The following is a 16,782-nucleotide window of genomic DNA, read 5'->3' as shown; positions in this document are numbered from 1 at the left end:
AGACCTGGCTGGACCCCTCCCCAGTTAGCAGCCCCCTTGACGACCCCACCATCCCAGGAAGTGATGCTCCAGCTTCCCCTACCAACCATCCTAACCCAAGTGGGAATATCTTTGGTATCTTGCGTTTTATATTGGAAAGGGATAGAAGTTTACTTTCTGCTCCAGCTTTGTTTTAGCATAAAAATGTTTGCCTTCAACTCTTGGAGCACGGATTTTGTCCTAGGATATGGTGCTTTGTTTGTCCTGTGGCTTCAAGTCCCCCCCAGCTCTGTGTAGTGAAGTTTTTGAGAAGTTTGAGAAGCTGGGACCGACCCGGGTTAACGTCCACACTCCTTGGCTGGCCTTCAAGGCCCTGAGGTCTGGCCTCTGTCGCCTCTGCTGCCCACAACGGCCACTTGGACTGTCCCCCCCAGCAGCACAGGACTGTGTGTGGCCCCCCCCAACCAACACAGGCTGCTTCAGGCCCCACCCTCCTCTTCTGGCTGATGCCTACTCACCCTTCAGGACTTGACTCAGCACCTTCCTTCTCCTCCAGGAAGCCCTCCTGGCCCCCAGGTGGGGCTCAGTGCTCTTCCGTGTCCTCCAGCCCCCCCTTGTTTATCACATTCCCAGTGTAGGGTTAGAATAACGCTCCACGTCTGTCCACTGTACAATCCAGCGGATGACAAAAATCCAGTAAGTTAGAAAAAGAGGTGGGATGGATTGATTCACAAAACTGGGAAGGCATGGGCGGGGCAAACCTGGGAGTGACAGGGATGGTTGGAACCCTCTGTGCCTCTTGTCTAAGTGGCTTCCTTCTCTAGGACAGGAGGCCTGGCTGCCTGCTCCCCAGGCAAACATACAAACAGGTCTGAGTCACAGAAAAAACACTCTTTTCCACCAGTTCCAGGTAGAAAATTCCAGGGAAGCTGTATCAGCCTGGACCCCAGCCTGCTGGCTCACACACATTAGGCTAATTTGAGGAGAGCTGCAAAGGGGACACTTTACAGAGGCCTGGGCCCATTAGGGAAACCAGGGGGGACAGCACAGCCCTCGGGATGGGGTGGGAGGGCTGTTCCCACCCCCAGGTCTGAAGGGCCCGTGCGAGGGAACAAGCACTGGAACCCCAAGGGAGAGACACACAGGGAGTCTGGCTGCACAAGCGCTGTGACCCTCCTTCAAGGACACGGCCAGCCCAGGGGACCCTTCAGAGCTGGGGTAATAAATCACCCTCCTCACTCTTGTCCCATCGATGGATCCGACTGGAACCGGGGGCCAAGGGAGCCTGAGATGTAGCCCATGCCCACCAACCTGCTGGGACCCAGACGGGGGTGAGGGGTGGCAGGATGCAGCGTGGGTCACGCGGAAGACCCCTGTGCATCACCCTCTCTCCGTGGACCTCTCTGCGGCCGGGGAGGGAGCCTGGCCAGTCCAGCCTCGGGCATCTGCCCTCCTCGGGGTGGGGGTGGGGCAGGCAGAGGGAGGAAAGCGTGTGGGAAGGTGAACGCCACAGTCTTGACACCCACCCAGCACACCGGGCCCCAGGGGTCAGGGCCTGTGATGGGCCTCCTCTCGCCGGGGCTCAACACCAATCAATAAATGTTGAAACGGATGAAAGAGGCTGTCCCCAAGCCTGGTGCTCAGGGGCTGCTGGGCACAGATGTGTTCAGCCGCCTCCTGGGCAGTGAGCGAGGCCCCAGTTTCCAGCCTGGGGTTCAGGCTGCAGGGACAGCGGGAGGGCGGGGCTTTGGGCTCCTTCCCTGCCACGCTCACACCACATAAATGGCTTCTCCAGGGCGTGGCAGACGGGCCAGGTGTCCTCAAGATCAGGCCTGGGAAGAAGCCCAGAGGGGCGGCCTCCCTGCTGGGCCAGGCTGAGCGGGTACAGCAGGCATCCCTGAGCGGAGCTGCTGCGTGGATTCTGGGGCACTGGGGTGTGGGGACAGGGAGGCCTGGAGAGCAAGGAGGAGAGAAGGCACGGGCTACAAGAGTCCCTTTCTAGGAAAAACCGAGCCTGTTTGTGATGGAGTCGCCAGGGTGGCCGTCCCAGGATGGGGACACATAGACACAACCCTCACAGGGGAGGCTGCAGCGGGACTCCGGCCCCAAACTGCTTCTGGGTCACCTGAGGTCCAGCCCAGGGAACTTCCCCCCTCAGGTGACCAGCGCACAGCACCTGCAGCCCCTCGCAGCCCGTCTGTTGGGTTCAACCAGCTTGGAACGTCACTCAAATTCAAGACATAGGCAACTGCGCCTCTGCCGTCCCTGGCCATCTACCCCGCCTTGTAGGATTTTGTGACAACCCTCCACAGAGGCACAAGAAGTCATAATATTTGCAAAGAATCAACCCACGGCTGCAATGGGAGAGGTCGTTGTTGCCCTGGACTTTTTGAGGCACTGTGGGTAATTTTAGCGTTTGCTGAGGGGGGAGGCGTGGAAAGTACCATGGTTGTGCCGACCTTGAAGAGCACGGGGACCCCGTGGACACTCCCTCCCGCCTCACCTTCTAACTTGGCTCCCGAACATGGGCGGGTGTCCGAGCAGGTGACCCGAAAACTGGCTGTAAACTCTATCCTCAGCTTGGGCTTCTTGGCGGATGACTTGCTTCTGAAACAGCTTTAGGACTAGAAAAACTTTTGGGTGGATGTTCCGTTCTCCGGAACATGGAATAACTACTGCTAAAATGGTTATTTCTATTCACTAGATGGCCCTGATTTCTAAGGACCGGAAGGCAGCAAGTGAAAAGTTTGAAGCTCTCCAGCGTGCGTTCAGCCTGTGTGGTGGGTCCACGTGGGTCTGGGCGTGTCTGCTTCTCCTTTGGCAGCGACCCACCTGATGATCGCAACACCCCAGGGATGGGCAACTGCCCCCATCCCCATCCAGTGATCAATTCAGAGACGGGTGCCACCCAAATTCCCATGAGGAGGGGCTTTGGGGCAGGAATCTGATTAAAAAGGGGAGCCCAGTACTTGCCTTCGGGCTGCACTGATTGCCCAGAACTTGACAAACATTGAGAAAACCTCAACTGTTCATATCCAAGAATTTTTGGGGTGCTCTGACGGGGTGGGGAGGGAAGTGAGAGGGCTCTCCAGACACCTGCTGGTGCCACCACCACAGTGACCCTTGCTGGACGCAACCAAGTCCTCCCCAGAGTGTCCCAGGCAGAGCCGTGAGCCCGAGGCCCTCTCTCCCTTGGGCATCCCGGGGCCATCGAGATGCTGTGAGCTGCCGGCAACCACCATCCCTCCCAGGAAAGGCCAGGTACACGAGGCAGGAATGAAGCCAGCGTGCACAGTAGGATCGCCAGATTAAACACAGGCCACCCAGGTAAATTTGCATTTCGAATGAACAACAAATAATGTTTTAGTCTAAATCTGTCCCAAATGTTGCCTCAGACATACCGCTACTAAAATCGTTATTTGTTCTTTACCTGAAACTCAACCTTAACAGGGTGTCCTGTAGATTTATTTGCTAAATCTGGCAGCCCTAATGAAAGGAGAGCCTAACAGCTTCCTGGTGACACTGGCTGACTTCCCTGAGTCCAGCCCGGCTGAAGCTGCTCCCACCCTGGGCTTTCCAAGGAGAGGAGCCGGCCACTTCCTTCTTCTTTCAGATCTAGTTTGAGATGGGTTTCTGTCATTTGCGACCAAAGGGGTCTGGGTTAAAATAGCAAGTGATGGCCACCATTCAGCAACAAAGTAGCAAGTGGCCTGGGAATCCAGGGGCTTGGAAACCCAAAGTGTAGCGCCAGGGACTCAAGAACTCTTGAAGGAGGATTTCTGGGCCTGGCGCCCCCGCCTGCAGCCTCTTCTCACTTCTCTCTCAGGGGTCGTGCCCCCGACACAGCCTGTGGCTATGCCAGCCCCATGGTTCCCTCCTCTCTCTTCTGACCTAGAGGTTTCCAGCCTCCTCCTGTGTCTTCAGATTCTCCCCCACCTTTCCTTCCTAGGCCATTGATGATTCTTGTGGTTATAATGATCGTCGTATCAGGGTTTGTTTCTCGATTACAAAGTAGTTCACGTGTACCGGGTCCTTTGAAACCTCATATTTCTGTAATTTTAAAAGAATAAAAAGGGTTTCTGCCTTCTAAGTACGCTTTGTTGCAGCATTGTCTTCCAACAGGTAAAAGCGAGACATAACCTAAGTGTTCAACCACAGAGGACAGGACCTGTTAACAGGATGCTATTGGTTGACGGATCTCACGCTTGCGTGGAAACAAAGTATGAAGACCGTGAGGACGCGTGGAGAATGCTCGCGATGAGATAAACGTGAAGTAAAGCAGGACACAAAAGTGTGACGACAGAGACCGCTGAGATGAGAGTCTCGTGGGCGAGGGAGGTGGCTGGACATGACAACGATTACTAGGCAGGGTGGCAGGCGCTGTGGACAACTTTCCTCTATTCATGTTTTTTTGTTTTGTTTTTGTTTCTTTTGCGGTACGCGGGCCTCTCACTGTCGCGGCCTCTCCCGCTGCGGAGCACAGGCTCCGGACACGCAGGCTCAGCGGCCATGGCTCACGGGTCCAGCCGCTCCACGGCATGTGGGATCCTCCTGGACCGGGGCACAAACCCATGTCCCCTGCATCAGCAGATGGACTCTCAACCACTGCGCCACCAGGGAAGCCCTATTTCATGTTTTTAGTGGTGTCTTATTTATACATAAATAGAAATCCAAACGGGAGACAAGTCACCTTTTCCAAACTGCCTCCCCTCTTGATTCGAAGTGAGAGGGGGGACAGACCTCAGCTCTGGGGGCCACGTAATGAAATTCACAAAGAGAATCAAGGAAGAGGACAAGACAGCAGTGAAAGCAGGAGTCCCCCAACCCTGACCAGGGATTCACTCTCAGGGTTAGCGGACACTGCCCTGGTCCCCCAGATTCAGTGTCAGCCAGCAGGTCTTGACGATGGTCACCTCTTGATGACCATCAGTGAAACGAGGTCTCTCGCCTGGGCTGCGTTGGCCGCCGCTGGGGAGGCCACTGAGAAATCTGCTGGTGAAGAGGGCAAGGAGGAGAAAGAGGAACTCAAAGAGGGATGGACGGACGGGCCACCCAAAATAAAGGGCAGATGGAGGGATCAAGAGGACGAGGAGGAGAGGCTCCCAGAGGACACGAGCTCTGGTTCACCTTTTGCTAATATTGCTAATTTCTGCAGTGGAGGGGACTGGACTGCAGTGATTTTTTTTTTTTGAACATTCATTTGTGTACTTTTTGGCACTCTATGAATTCACTGATAATAAGTAAGCCTTATTTTACCAAAATATTTGTGATGTTTTTCCTTAAAAAAAGACAGCAGGCGGGCTTCCCTGGTGGCACAGTGGTTGAGCGTCCGCCTGCCAATGCAGGGGACACGGGTTCGTGCCCTGGTCTGGGAAGATCCCACATGCCGCGGAGTGGCTGGGCCCGTGAGCCATGGCCGCTGAGCCTGCGCGTCCGGGGCCTGTGCTCCGCAACGGGAGAGGCCACAGCAGTGAGAGGCCCACGTACCGCAAAAAAAAAAAAAAAAAAAAGACAGCCGGCAAAGATCTTACAGTGGTTAATGCTGAGTGGAAGTAATCTGCATGGATTCGTAGTCTTGTCTTTGCGCTTTTTCCCATATTTTTCCTTTTTTTTTTCTGTAATTGAAAAATAAAGGTTTATGGAACACGTGTGTGTGGGCGGGGGGCGCTGAGCTTAGTTTTACGGTTTTTATTTCCAAGAATGCTTCTTCAAGCAAAACATGTGATGATGGGTTCCCACAAGCCAGGGGGTTGGGACAGGAAAGAGGATGGCAGAGCAGAGGGTGAGGCAGGTGGCGGACGGACGAGCAGAGCCGGGCTTCGAGGCCCTCACCTCCAGTGCCCGGCAGCTGGCCCCGACCTCCCAGCCCTGCTCTCTACCTGCAGCAAGTGGGAAAATCGCCACGCGTGGGGCTCAGACCTTGCCTTGTTTTTGTCACGCCTCCCACCCCATTCCTCTAGTGCTGGCCCCCGACGTGGATGGACCACCTTTCATTGCCCCCTCTGCCCCAGCCCCCGTGAAGGCAGGAGATCCAGTCGCCCCTAGAGATGACCACCCAAGGCCGGGCTCCCCTCTGGCTGCCACCCCTGCCTCGTCCTCCGCCCGTCCTGTCCCACCTCTCCGCTGGCCGCCCCAGCTCTGAGAAGCTCCTGTCCAAGGTGCCGGCTCCCATTCTCCTCTCCTTAACCACAGGCAGCGGGCCTGGGGCCTGCACGCCCATCTTGGGTCCTGCTGGTGGACCCTCCTGAGCCTCTTTTGGTGACTCAGCCCAGGTCCCGAGCCCTGGCTGCTGGGGCCACCTCTGTGTGTTTCCAGGCAGACGGTCCTGCTCAGCATCTCCTTCAGGAGAAGGGGCCGCGGCAGGTGTCCAGGCAGCCTGGACCACGACACCTGGGCCATCCAAGAGCTCTACCAGCTGCAGCTGATGCTTCCTCTCCTGCTTTCATGATTGCCCTTCATTCACTCACACATTTACCGCAGGGCACTAAGTACCCGAAATGTAAGAGACACTGGAGTCTGCAGGCTTGGTCCTCAGCTGAACAGGTGAGGAGGGGTGGATGGCGTGGGGTGGGGGGGAGCTGGAGCCACGCTGTCCCCTTGTGTTGGGAGTGGGGCAGGCGGGCTGACACCATCTGGCACAGCCAGAGGCCATCAGCAGAGACCCAGGCATGCCCCCCAGCTCTGGGCGCCCTCCGCGAGGGCGTGCGTGCGCCGTGTGTTCCCAGGCCAAGGCTCCATCAAGGATGTGACTGCAGCCTCCATTACTGCCCACGGGCCTTCCCTTCTCCCCCGGGGGGCGGGGTGCAGGGAGGGCTCTGGGTGTGTCTGTCACCTGTGCCTCTCGGTCCCTCGGGATCCCACCCCCTCTGGATGTGCACGCCGCTCCTGTCCCCGCCTTGTGAGGCCTCCAGGTCTGCTTGGGTCCTGCACACCGTGGACAACAACCAACAAATCCCTGGCTCGTGCACCCCCAGTGGTCCTGCAGTTTTATTCGACTCCCCCAGAAGCCCTGTGTTCCTGGGATCATGACACAGGCTGGAGTGATAGCAGAGAACGTAAGAGAAGACAGATGATGGCATCAGGCGCTGCTGCTTCCGAAGGTGCGCTGTCCCGACCTCCCCCCAGACACCACAGTAAGCACCCTCTGGGTGAGGCTCTGTCCATCGGTGGGCTGCCAGCTAGGTTGACGGGGATGGGGGGGACAGCTTTCCTCAGACTGCTTGGGAATCTATGAGACCCAGTCCTCTTGCCCCCCCCCACTGTCTCTCCCAGGACCCCAGGGGCCCTCAAGCAAGTGGAGACCAGCTGGTTGCTCAGACGTCCCACCTCTGATGGGCATGGAGGTAACTGGGTCTCCCTCCCCACCCCCTGCTCCAAGCACACACACAGCCGTCGCACTCCATCTCCCAGAGAAAATGAAAGCATGAATTTTGGCAAAACTATTTCATTGTTTAAAAGAATAAATGGTACATTTGACATACAAAAAGGCATTTAAAAAACTCTGTTCTGAATATGTCTCATTGTCAGAGGCATCGTTAAAAGTGTGCAGTATTTCCATAAAAACCAGGGGCGGTTTCTGTCTCTGCAGAAAGGCATGGCATGTTCTTGCCACTGGCGGCGGGCGGGGCTGGAGGTGGTCACGTCCACGGTCTCCCAGCACATGAGGGAACAGACAGGCCCTCTGAGAAAAGAGTCTTCCTGTCTCTCTTCTCTCCCGACAAAAGTCCGTGCTGTGCTGGCTTTCCCAGCTCGGGACAGAACGCACGGACACGACCCAGATTGCAACATGCCCTGATTTCAGTGCCCACACACCCACCCCCCACCCTAATCTAGGTCTCACTCTGGCACCCGCTAAGCACGGCGCCAACGTGCTGGAAACGAGGCCCTTCACTCAGCCATGGGCAGCAACGGCTCTTGGACCCAGCAGAGGGCCCACGGTGTCTGTTCTCAGCCCGTTCTCCCACATGAAGGGCCACGAGGGGCAGACTGTACAGGCCACATCTCGGAGAAGTGGATGCAACTGGGCCCTTGACTACCAGCTCCTCCAGGGTCCTTTCCTCTTATACTCAAGTACCTCATACCGTTTATAACCGACCCTTCTAGACTTCTGTGGGGTACAGCTAAAGACCCAAACTGACAAATACATGTAGTTCTGTTTACACTTCCACTTTCAAAGCTACTCGCCATTCAAACATACTCCATGCAGCTTTCAGTGAATGAAAACGTGTTTATCCCTTCCCACGCTGGACGGACAGAAAAGATGCAGAGACTTCCTTTAAAACGCCTGAGAAGAAGGTAAGAGTTTTCAACAAAGACCATCCTGGGAATGAAGACTAAAAGCAGCGTACCTCATCTAGATCCCCGCCCGTCCCCTCCGGTGGGTCACACACACACACACACACACACACACACACACACAGTCACAGTGCTGGGGACCCACTTTGCAAACAGATGGGCTCCCGAAAGTTGGCTGGAGAGGAAGTTTCACCAAAGGGACCCTTTTCCCTGGCTGGCTCTGCTATCAGAAGTGCCTCCTCAAATCGCCGGCTTCTCCTCTCCGGTGCCGACAGCTTTAGTTAAGTCTGCGCCTTGCTTCGCCATGAGCCCCGGAATCCTGGGAGTTTCCCACTCCGGCCCCACCTCGAGCTGCTGACGGTGCGAGGCCGGGAGTGCGCGCCTCTAGACAAGGGTCCCGGGACATCCTAGAAGACGCACGTGCTCCAGAAACACAGGCTGGCGTGTGTGGCTGGCTTCCTCCGGCGAAGGCTGATCTACACAGGAGGCAGGAGCCTGCTCTAGAGCAGGAAGGGTGGGAAGCGGGGTTTTCATCTCATGTGGACACTACATGGCAAAGGCCCACAAAGCACACACTGGTGCCCAACCCCAAACTTCAAGTGACCAACGGAAGATGGACCTCGGACGGCAGGCTGACACCTGGGCCGACACTGGCCGGCCAACGGGGGCAGAGGGGTGGGTTATTAGAGGGTCGAATCCATGACTGCGACCAAAATGCTCGGGGCCTCCGAGAGCTCTTCGTCCCGGGCTCTGACCAGCTGCCGAATGTGGATGAGGTTGGAGGAACCACCCTCCTCCTCGTGGGATCTCCCTGAACAAAGCGAGCACCTCGAGAGCCACGTGCTCAGCTGCAGCCCCGAGGTCTGCGGTGCCCAGAGCAGCGCCGTGGGAGGGCTGAGGGCATGGGGCTGCTCTTCAGCTCAGCGGGTGTGTGGTGGGGGGGAGGGCACGGCCCCTGGTGGGCCACGCGGGCCACACGGGCAGCCTCCTAAGGCCTCCCCGCTCCCCGGAGGCTATGTTTGCGGGGCAGGCAGGCGCTGATCACGTGGGCCCCCCACCACGGCCAACTCCCCCCTCGTGTCACCACTGGCCTTTCCTGTGACTTGCTCATTCTCAAATCACAGCAAGAACTCTTTTAAATTGTTGAAGAAGTGTAAATTGCCTTGAAGAAAGTGTAAACAATCAAATGTAGACACGCTGCCCGGCAGCTTCTCTACCAATGGACGGAGGTCCGCAGGGCCCATCTCCTAAGGATAAAAACAGAGCTGGTAAAGCTGATGCAGAAGCTGCTCCTGCGAGGTTGCATGTATTTCTGTCGAAGGAAAAAAAAAACTAGTTTCTGAAAACTAACGTGTAGCAAACTGCCCCTTGAGGCTCTGCAGAAGCATCTCCCTCCCTTTCTCAGTCACACCGTCCCCAGCTCTCTGTACAAATGGGGAGGAGGAAGCCCCCAGACCAGGGAGACCAAGCCCTGTGTTCCGGAACAGCAGCCCTCGAGGGAGTGTTCTGAAACAGCGCCTGCTGGCAGACAGCTTGGGTTGTGCTGCTCCGCGGGAGGCCCAGGACTGGGAAGAAAGCACTGTCTGCAGAGAAATGAGAAGCCGGGCAGGTCAACAGGACTGTTCAAACTTGTGGTTAACAGAAAACTTTGCCCCCGGAGCAAAATCAGAATCCAGCTTACAGCAACCCGGAAAGTCCCAAATTCTTTCCCTACAGCTAATGGTAGTAATGTCTGCTCTAGAGATGGGGATTTGACCCGGCTTCCGGGAGGAGGGGCCCTGCTGCCTTTCACAGGCCCACACGGCCTCTGACGTGGGGTCTGCTCCGACAGCCTGGGTTCTGGGAACTGCGGCTGCACCGAGCTCGCTGGGGAGGTGGTGGCAGCGCAGGGTGGTTGGGAGCACACGTCTAGAACCCTGAAGGCTTGGGGTCCACGTCTGGCTTAGAACAACTGGCCTGTTGTCATTAGACAACTGCAGTTTCAGTTTCAAAATCATTGGTAAATCAGGATTCCTCCACCTCCTCACAGGACTGCCGTAAAGATTAAACAAGGCCACACAGTGCAAAGCGTTTAGTACTGAGCCTGGAACGTATCACCCTTCTGTAAAGGGCACATCGTCATCGCTCCCACAAGCCCCAGGGTTCTGGCCACCTTGTCTTCAACACCTACTCCTCCCCTCCCTCGTGATGGAGGAAGCAAGCATCCCACCACAGAGGCTGGAGCAGCATCACCTGGGACTGGTCCGAGGCGTGAAGCTGCAGCAACGGGAAGCCTGGGTACCAGTCCCAGTGCGGTCACGAGCATTCCCTGTGTGAGCTGGGCTCGTGTGCTCCCTTCCAAACCCTGGGGCCTCCGCTTATACAACAGGGTAAAGTCAGATTAGAGCAGCACTTCTCAAACTTTGTATCAACTCAATTTAGCAAATTACAAGCAGTATTTTTAAAAATAAAAATTAGACAAGGTATCCTGAATTCTCAGAGTGAGAATTCCTTTATGAAACTTTTGCTTGAGACGTAGATTCATGCATGAATGTGAGCACTGACTCATGACGTAAAGTGTGTTTTCTGCTGTGGATCATGATCCAGAAAGTTTGAAAACCACCATCACAGGGCAAGGGAGGGAAAGGGGAAAGGGGGCAGGTGGAAGCAGGAATACAACAGTGTCTCCCAGTGGATCTTCCTAGCGTGACTTTAAGACAGCACTCGATTCCGGAAAGGACACCGGCCCCTGCCCCTAGAGGCGCTCTCCACAGATGAAAGTACATTTTGAGGCAAGGCGCTCCTCTGAAAATAGGACGTGCCAGGCTCAGGCCCGCAGTGACTCACTATTATTCAGAAATGGTCTTGCAATGACACTCAGGTATGTGGAGGTCCCCTTCTTTCTCGCAGAGGAAGAAGTTCCTAAAGAACAACGGCGGGGGCGGGGCCGGGGGGCCTGGGGAGTGGGGGTGGGGGCGTTGCTCAGAACCAAGGGGCCGGGGAAGCGCAGGAACCTGCGCGGAGGAGAAACGCCTCTGCGCTCCAGACAGCAGGGATGGTGCGAGGGCGCCCCCACGTGGCCAGAGACGGCACTCGGGCGACGACCACGTGTCCGCTCCTGCAGGCCGGCCCACCAGGTGCATCAAAGCTAAAATACTGACTCTTCAGAAAGGGAGGAGACTTCCTGACCCCGGCACTGTGCACTTTTTGGCCAAGGTGAGCTCTCTTGGCCTAAAGAGAGATGTCCTGTCTGGACCGGGTCGTTGGAGACCAGGGGAAGCCAAATTTCAACAGGTGCAGGGCCCCCGGCCAGCGCCCACCTCACACGCACACATCTCAAATCACAGCAAGAACTCTTTTAAATTCTTGAAGAAGTGTAAATTGCCTTGAAGAAAGTGTAAACAATCAAATGTAGAGAAACAGATTTCATAATGCTCCTTCTCACCCAGGAAAGCCCTTGTTGTGACCTTGACACTTTGTATCTGCCTGATCAGATGTATCTGCCTGATATAAAATGTGACTATAAGATGGGGAAACAGTTACACGGAAATACCTGTCTTATCCTTTATTGACATATCTTGGGGACATGGCTATGTGGGAAGTTGAAATAAAAATTAAATGTGTTCTGAGAGGGCTCCCCTGGTGGCTCAGTGGTTAAGAATACACCTGCCAATGCAGGGGACACGGGTTCGAGCCCTGGTCCAGGAAGCTCCCACATGCCGCGGAGCAACTAAGCCCGTGCACCACAACTACTGAGCCTGCGCTCTAGAGCCTGTGAGCCACAACTACTGAGCCCATGTGCTGCAACTACTGAGCCCACGTGCTGCAACTACTGAAGCCTGTGCGCCTAGAGCCCCTGCTCCACAACAAGAGAAGCCAGTGCACCACAACGAAGAGTAGTCCCCGGTCGCCCCAACTAGAGAAAGCCCGAGCAGCAATGAAGACCCAATGCAGCCAAAAAACCACAAAAGAAGTGTCCTGAGAAGCTTAATTTTTAAAAAAGAATTTTGGAGACGCCCCTGCCTTGGGGGTTTCAGAAAAACAGGTATTACTGACCCATGGCTTCTCAGGAGCGGACTACCCACCTACTCTTAACGAGAAGCTTGTTGGTTTCCCCCAGATCTTCAGCAACGCGTTAGTGGTGAGGTGAGCGCTGCTGGCAGGAGGGACTGGCAGTCAGGAGGCCGATGCCGCCACGAGGTAGTATGAGAAGGGCAGGCGGCGGCCGCCCTCGGCGCTGACCATCAGTCAAGTCCCTGAGACGGTCGTGGGCAGCCAGTGCTGACATGAGCTGCAGGGCCCCAGCAGGGAGGCCTGGCTCAGCCTGGTCAGATCAGAGCACCTGGATGGTCGCAATCACCTGATGTCACATCTCTCCCCCCAAATGAGATGTCACCGTCAGAGAAAGATTTAACTGGATCTTCCCAGGTAAAACAAGAGGGGACACCGAGAGTGGAAACACTCACTGGGAAGTTCCCTGAGACACAAAGGACCCTCCTAACTGTGGGATCCCTGGAATGGCCTGATCATCTATCTCCAGCGTGTTTCACGCAGAGTTGGCTGGGGACAGGAGCGCAAGCGTGGGGGCAGTGGTCTTCCCTGACAGAGCTGGGGAACCAGAGCCTCCTGCCATCAGAGAAATCCATCTACTGAGAAAAGGAGCTGCAAACCACAGTCGCACGATTTCTGGATCCACTTTAACATCTTGTTTGTCACCGTGTTACTGTCATCATCATCTGTCCATTAATGGGGTGTCTGAGGGACAGCAAAGAAACAGAGAGGGGGTGGGAAGATCTCCATGGTCGGGACTGAAAAGAAAGAGAGCCGAGATGCAGAGCAGGTGGAGGTGGCCCCGGAGGAGACAGGACAGCAGGTGAGTCAGAGGCTCAGGAAGAAGGGGATGGAGGAGGGTGCGGGCTCCCAGCGGCCTGCTCTGGGGGGGCGCAGGGCCACTGGTGCCAGGCTGCTGCTCTCTACCATCCACGTTCTGCTTTTCCACCACAGCCGGTCGAAGGGTCCCGGCCGGCAGGAAACCCCCCATGAACCTCGGCCCACCACATTCCTGCTCACCCGGGGAGCTTTCAGACCGTCCTATTTTGCGCTGGTTGGTGTTCACATGTAACTGCTGCAGGTCTTTTCTAAAGGTGGACATTTCTCTCCTGACTTGGATTTGAAGCTTCTCAAGAGCACAGATTCCATTTCTTCCTTGTTCCGGTGTGTACCCGCCACCACTAGGCGGGGGCGGTCACAGGGGCTGGGGAGGGGCTTTGTCCTTTGTCTCCGGGAGCCTGACCACCGAGGCATCAGATTCCAGAGAGCAGGGCACGCGGGCTGGGGCAGGACTGAGAGGGCGGAGAGAGGACGGGTGAAGGAGAGCGTGGGGGCGAGCGACGGGCAAAGGCACCATCACCCCAGAAACGCGTCATAGTCCATGTACCACACCAGCTGGCCAGAGTCAGGCAGGACGCCCGAGATGGGCCACTTCTTGGGCTCGCGGCCCACGCGGCTCACCAGCATGGCGATCTCGCGCTTCATCCGGCCCATGACCAGGACCGCCACCTTGTGGGCGCGGTTGATGATGGGCAGGCTGAGGCTCATGCGCCGGCGCGGGCTTGAGGGGCTCGTGGTCAGCACCACCAGCTGCTGGCCGTCCAGGCCGACGGGTGACTGAGGGAAGAGGGAGGCCGTGTGCCCGTCGGTGCCCATGCCCAGCAGCACCAGGTCGAAGCTGCTGTTGGTCACCAGGGTGGAGATCTCCTCGGCATAGGCCTGGGCGCCCTGGTCCTCCTCGGCACAGAGCCGCTGGCGCCGGTGCACGGGCATGGGGTGGACGTTGTAGTAGGGGACATGCACATGCTGCAGCAGGTGAGCCTGCAGACCCTGGAAGTTGGACTCGGGGTCCCAGAGCGGGACGCAGCGCTCGTCCACCAGCCACAGGTGTGTGTGGGCCCAGGGGAAGCCGTAGTGCCCCATGGCCAGCTGCTGGAACAGGGCCACGGGGCTTGAGCCGCCCGAGAGTGCCAGGTGGAACTCGCCAAAGCGCCTCACAGCCTGCACAGCTGCAGCCTCGATGTCGCCGGCCAGCCTGGTGATCAGCTCCTCCGGCCAGGCCGATATCAGCGGGCTGTCTCGGTACTTGGCCCTGAGAACCTGGAAGTCGCTGGGCATGGGAGCAGAATCCGGCCCCGGCACCAGCTGCTCCGGCGGCGGCTGGGAGAAGGACAAGTGGCTGCCACCGAACTCAAAGTCCAACAGGTGTCCGTTCTCCACTCCTCCTGGGTAGAGGCGTGGGACCTCGTGGGCCAGGCTGTCCAGCAAGGGCGTCCAGAAGACCCAGGAAGCCAGCAAGTTCTCCACGGTGATGAAGGAGTCCTTCCGGTGGTGGAAGATACGAGAGATGAGGATGGAGTAGGCGTCCTGCTCCCTCACAGGGCTGTAGGCGTAGTAATCAGACAGAGGGCGGCCGAAGAGGCGAAGCCCAGGCTGGCCCTCCACCTCCTTCCAGCTGGCGGAGGGCAGGGAGGGCCTGAACAGGTTCCTGCTGACCAGCACGGCTGGGCCGCCCAGCTCACCGTGGCCAATGTAGAAGATGATCTGCTGAGGAAGGCAGTGGCTCTGGGCCGGGACCCAGCGCTTCTCGCTCTGGGCACAGTACGCCCGGTCCTTGAACAAGATCCGCACGTAGCCCACTCTCTCATCCAAGGCTTTGCCGGACATCAGGATGAAAGGGACACCCTCCCAGCGAAGGTTGTCTATGTGCACGAGGATGCCTGGGGTGACAGGGGGACAGTGGAGGTGATGCTCCAGCATAAGAACCAGGTCCTCTCGGCCCACTCGCCTTCCTCTCCTTTCCTTCCTGCCAGCAAGCCTTCCCCTCTCCGAGCCCTCCTCTGGGCACCCCTGGCCTCGCCCCCATCTTTCACCTCTTCTGTTACCTTCTCTGCCCAGTCGGTGCTTGAAAAGCAGCCTCTGGGGCCACCTCGGACACCCAGCTCCCTGAGGCACCTCTCAGAGTCATCGTCCCCAAGCAAAGGGGAACTGGACTGAGAGGCTCCAACCCAGAGGCTCCGAGAAGAGTCTCAAGGAGGGTGGGCAAGGCAGCGGTGATCCTGACCGAGGGGGTGTGGGTTCCTAGGGAAACGGACTTCCTTCCTGTTTGCAGAGCCCTCAGGACATGCTGAGGCCGTCACATACAGGGAGAAGGGGAGGGTGGACAGGGCTCTCAGCCACAGGCCAGTGGGGAACTGCCGTGCAGGTGAGGAGACCTGCAGCGGGGACCACGGCGGTAAGAGCCAGACGCCGAGTGCCCTCCGGACTCGAGGTGCAAGCCTGGTTCGCCCACGTACTACCTCTGCATGACCTCGGGCAAGTTTTGGCCACTTGACTGAGCCTCACCGTTCCTCACCTCTAGAGGGGCATGATAATCACACCTGCCTGACGCGTCTCTACACGTGAGGATTAAATGAGATAATGTATATAAAGTGCCAGGCACGTGGTCAGTGCCCGACAAGCAGCTGCTGCTCTGGCTGTAGCGGCTGTTATCTCAGTGGCAGGGAGCCAGCTTCCCCCAGAAAGCTCTGAGCCTGTGGAAGTGTCCAGAGGATGGCCCCGCTGGGCATCTGCCTGACCAGCGTGGTGCCTGCCCGCTGGGGGTGCCCCCGGCTGCAGCAGGCAGGTCTGCAGCCTCTCTGGGGGCTGATGTAGGCTCCACAAGGGCAAAGCCAGGTCTGAGCCCAGACTGGTGAGCCCCGGCAGGATCCGTGGACGTGGACTGAATGGAGACCGCCACTGAGGTGTCCTCCGCCCACAGGGAGCCAGCAGGTGACCTGCTGCTCTGAGCTGGTGGGAGGTCAGAGAGGCAGGGGCACTTCTTACTCACCACTGAGCACCCCTGTGAGAACCCCACTTCAAGTCCCTTCCAACCCAACCTGAAGGGCGTCCGGGTTGGGAGCAGTGCTTCCGTCTGGGGGATATGGGTGGGGGCGGCCCAGCAGCCCGCGCCCAGCCCCGGAGCCCACCTGCAAAGGTCGGCGTCAGGCTGTGGAAGCTGTCTGGCTTCTGCAGCTCTCTGCGCACCTGCCCGCGGTAAGCCTGGTACTGGCCCACGACAGCACTGCCCCTCTGCAGGCCCCGCAGGGCCCGGAAGGCCTGGAGCTTGTGCCCCAGCACCGCCTCCGAGCTGCTGATGTTGAGGGGCAGCTCCATGGCCACCAGCATGAGGATCTCGGTCAGGTGGTTCTGCAGGACATCGCCGATGACGCCGTACTCCTCGTAGAAGCTGGTGCGACCTGAGCGGGAGGAGGGCGAAGCTCGTAAGCAGCTCCCCGACGAGCGCCAGGAGCCCCACCTGTGCTTCGGGTCCCCAGTGCGGAGAGCGGGCCACAGGGCAGCACAGGTGGGGGAAGGAGCGCGGGCGACTCTGAGCCACCTCCCTTCAACGAGAACCGTTCTGCCAGGAGGTGTCAGGCCCCTTGGGCGTCTACAGGCACCTGCCTGGGGAAGGCTCTGGTCCCCGCAGACGCCAAACTG

The 16,782-nt window shown here is 57.7% G+C and overlaps 1 protein-coding gene across 1 annotated transcript in view; it reads right to left on the bottom strand.

Moving 5' to 3' along the window:
* Positions 1-9,527: 9,527 nt before the first annotated feature.
* H6PD (hexose-6-phosphate dehydrogenase/glucose 1-dehydrogenase) overlaps positions 9,528-16,782 on the bottom strand; it is a 37,369-nt gene continuing 30,114 nt past the window's right edge. Inside the window, exons 4-5 of the mRNA XM_060088923.1 lie at positions 16,272-16,541; positions 9,528-15,023 (exon numbers count right to left, since the gene is read on the bottom strand). Coding sequence (XP_059944906.1) covers positions 13,660-15,023; positions 16,272-16,541 — 1,634 coding nt within the window. The 3' untranslated portion in view covers positions 9,528-13,659. The remainder of the gene's footprint in view (positions 15,024-16,271; positions 16,542-16,782) is intronic.

This window comes from Mesoplodon densirostris, chromosome 2 (genome assembly GCF_025265405.1).
Source record: "Mesoplodon densirostris isolate mMesDen1 chromosome 2, mMesDen1 primary haplotype, whole genome shotgun sequence".
Lineage (NCBI taxonomy): Eukaryota > Metazoa > Chordata > Mammalia > Artiodactyla > Ziphiidae > Mesoplodon > Mesoplodon densirostris.
The sequence above is the reverse complement of the archived record's forward strand: the minus strand, read 5'-3'. Positions and strand labels throughout refer to the sequence as shown.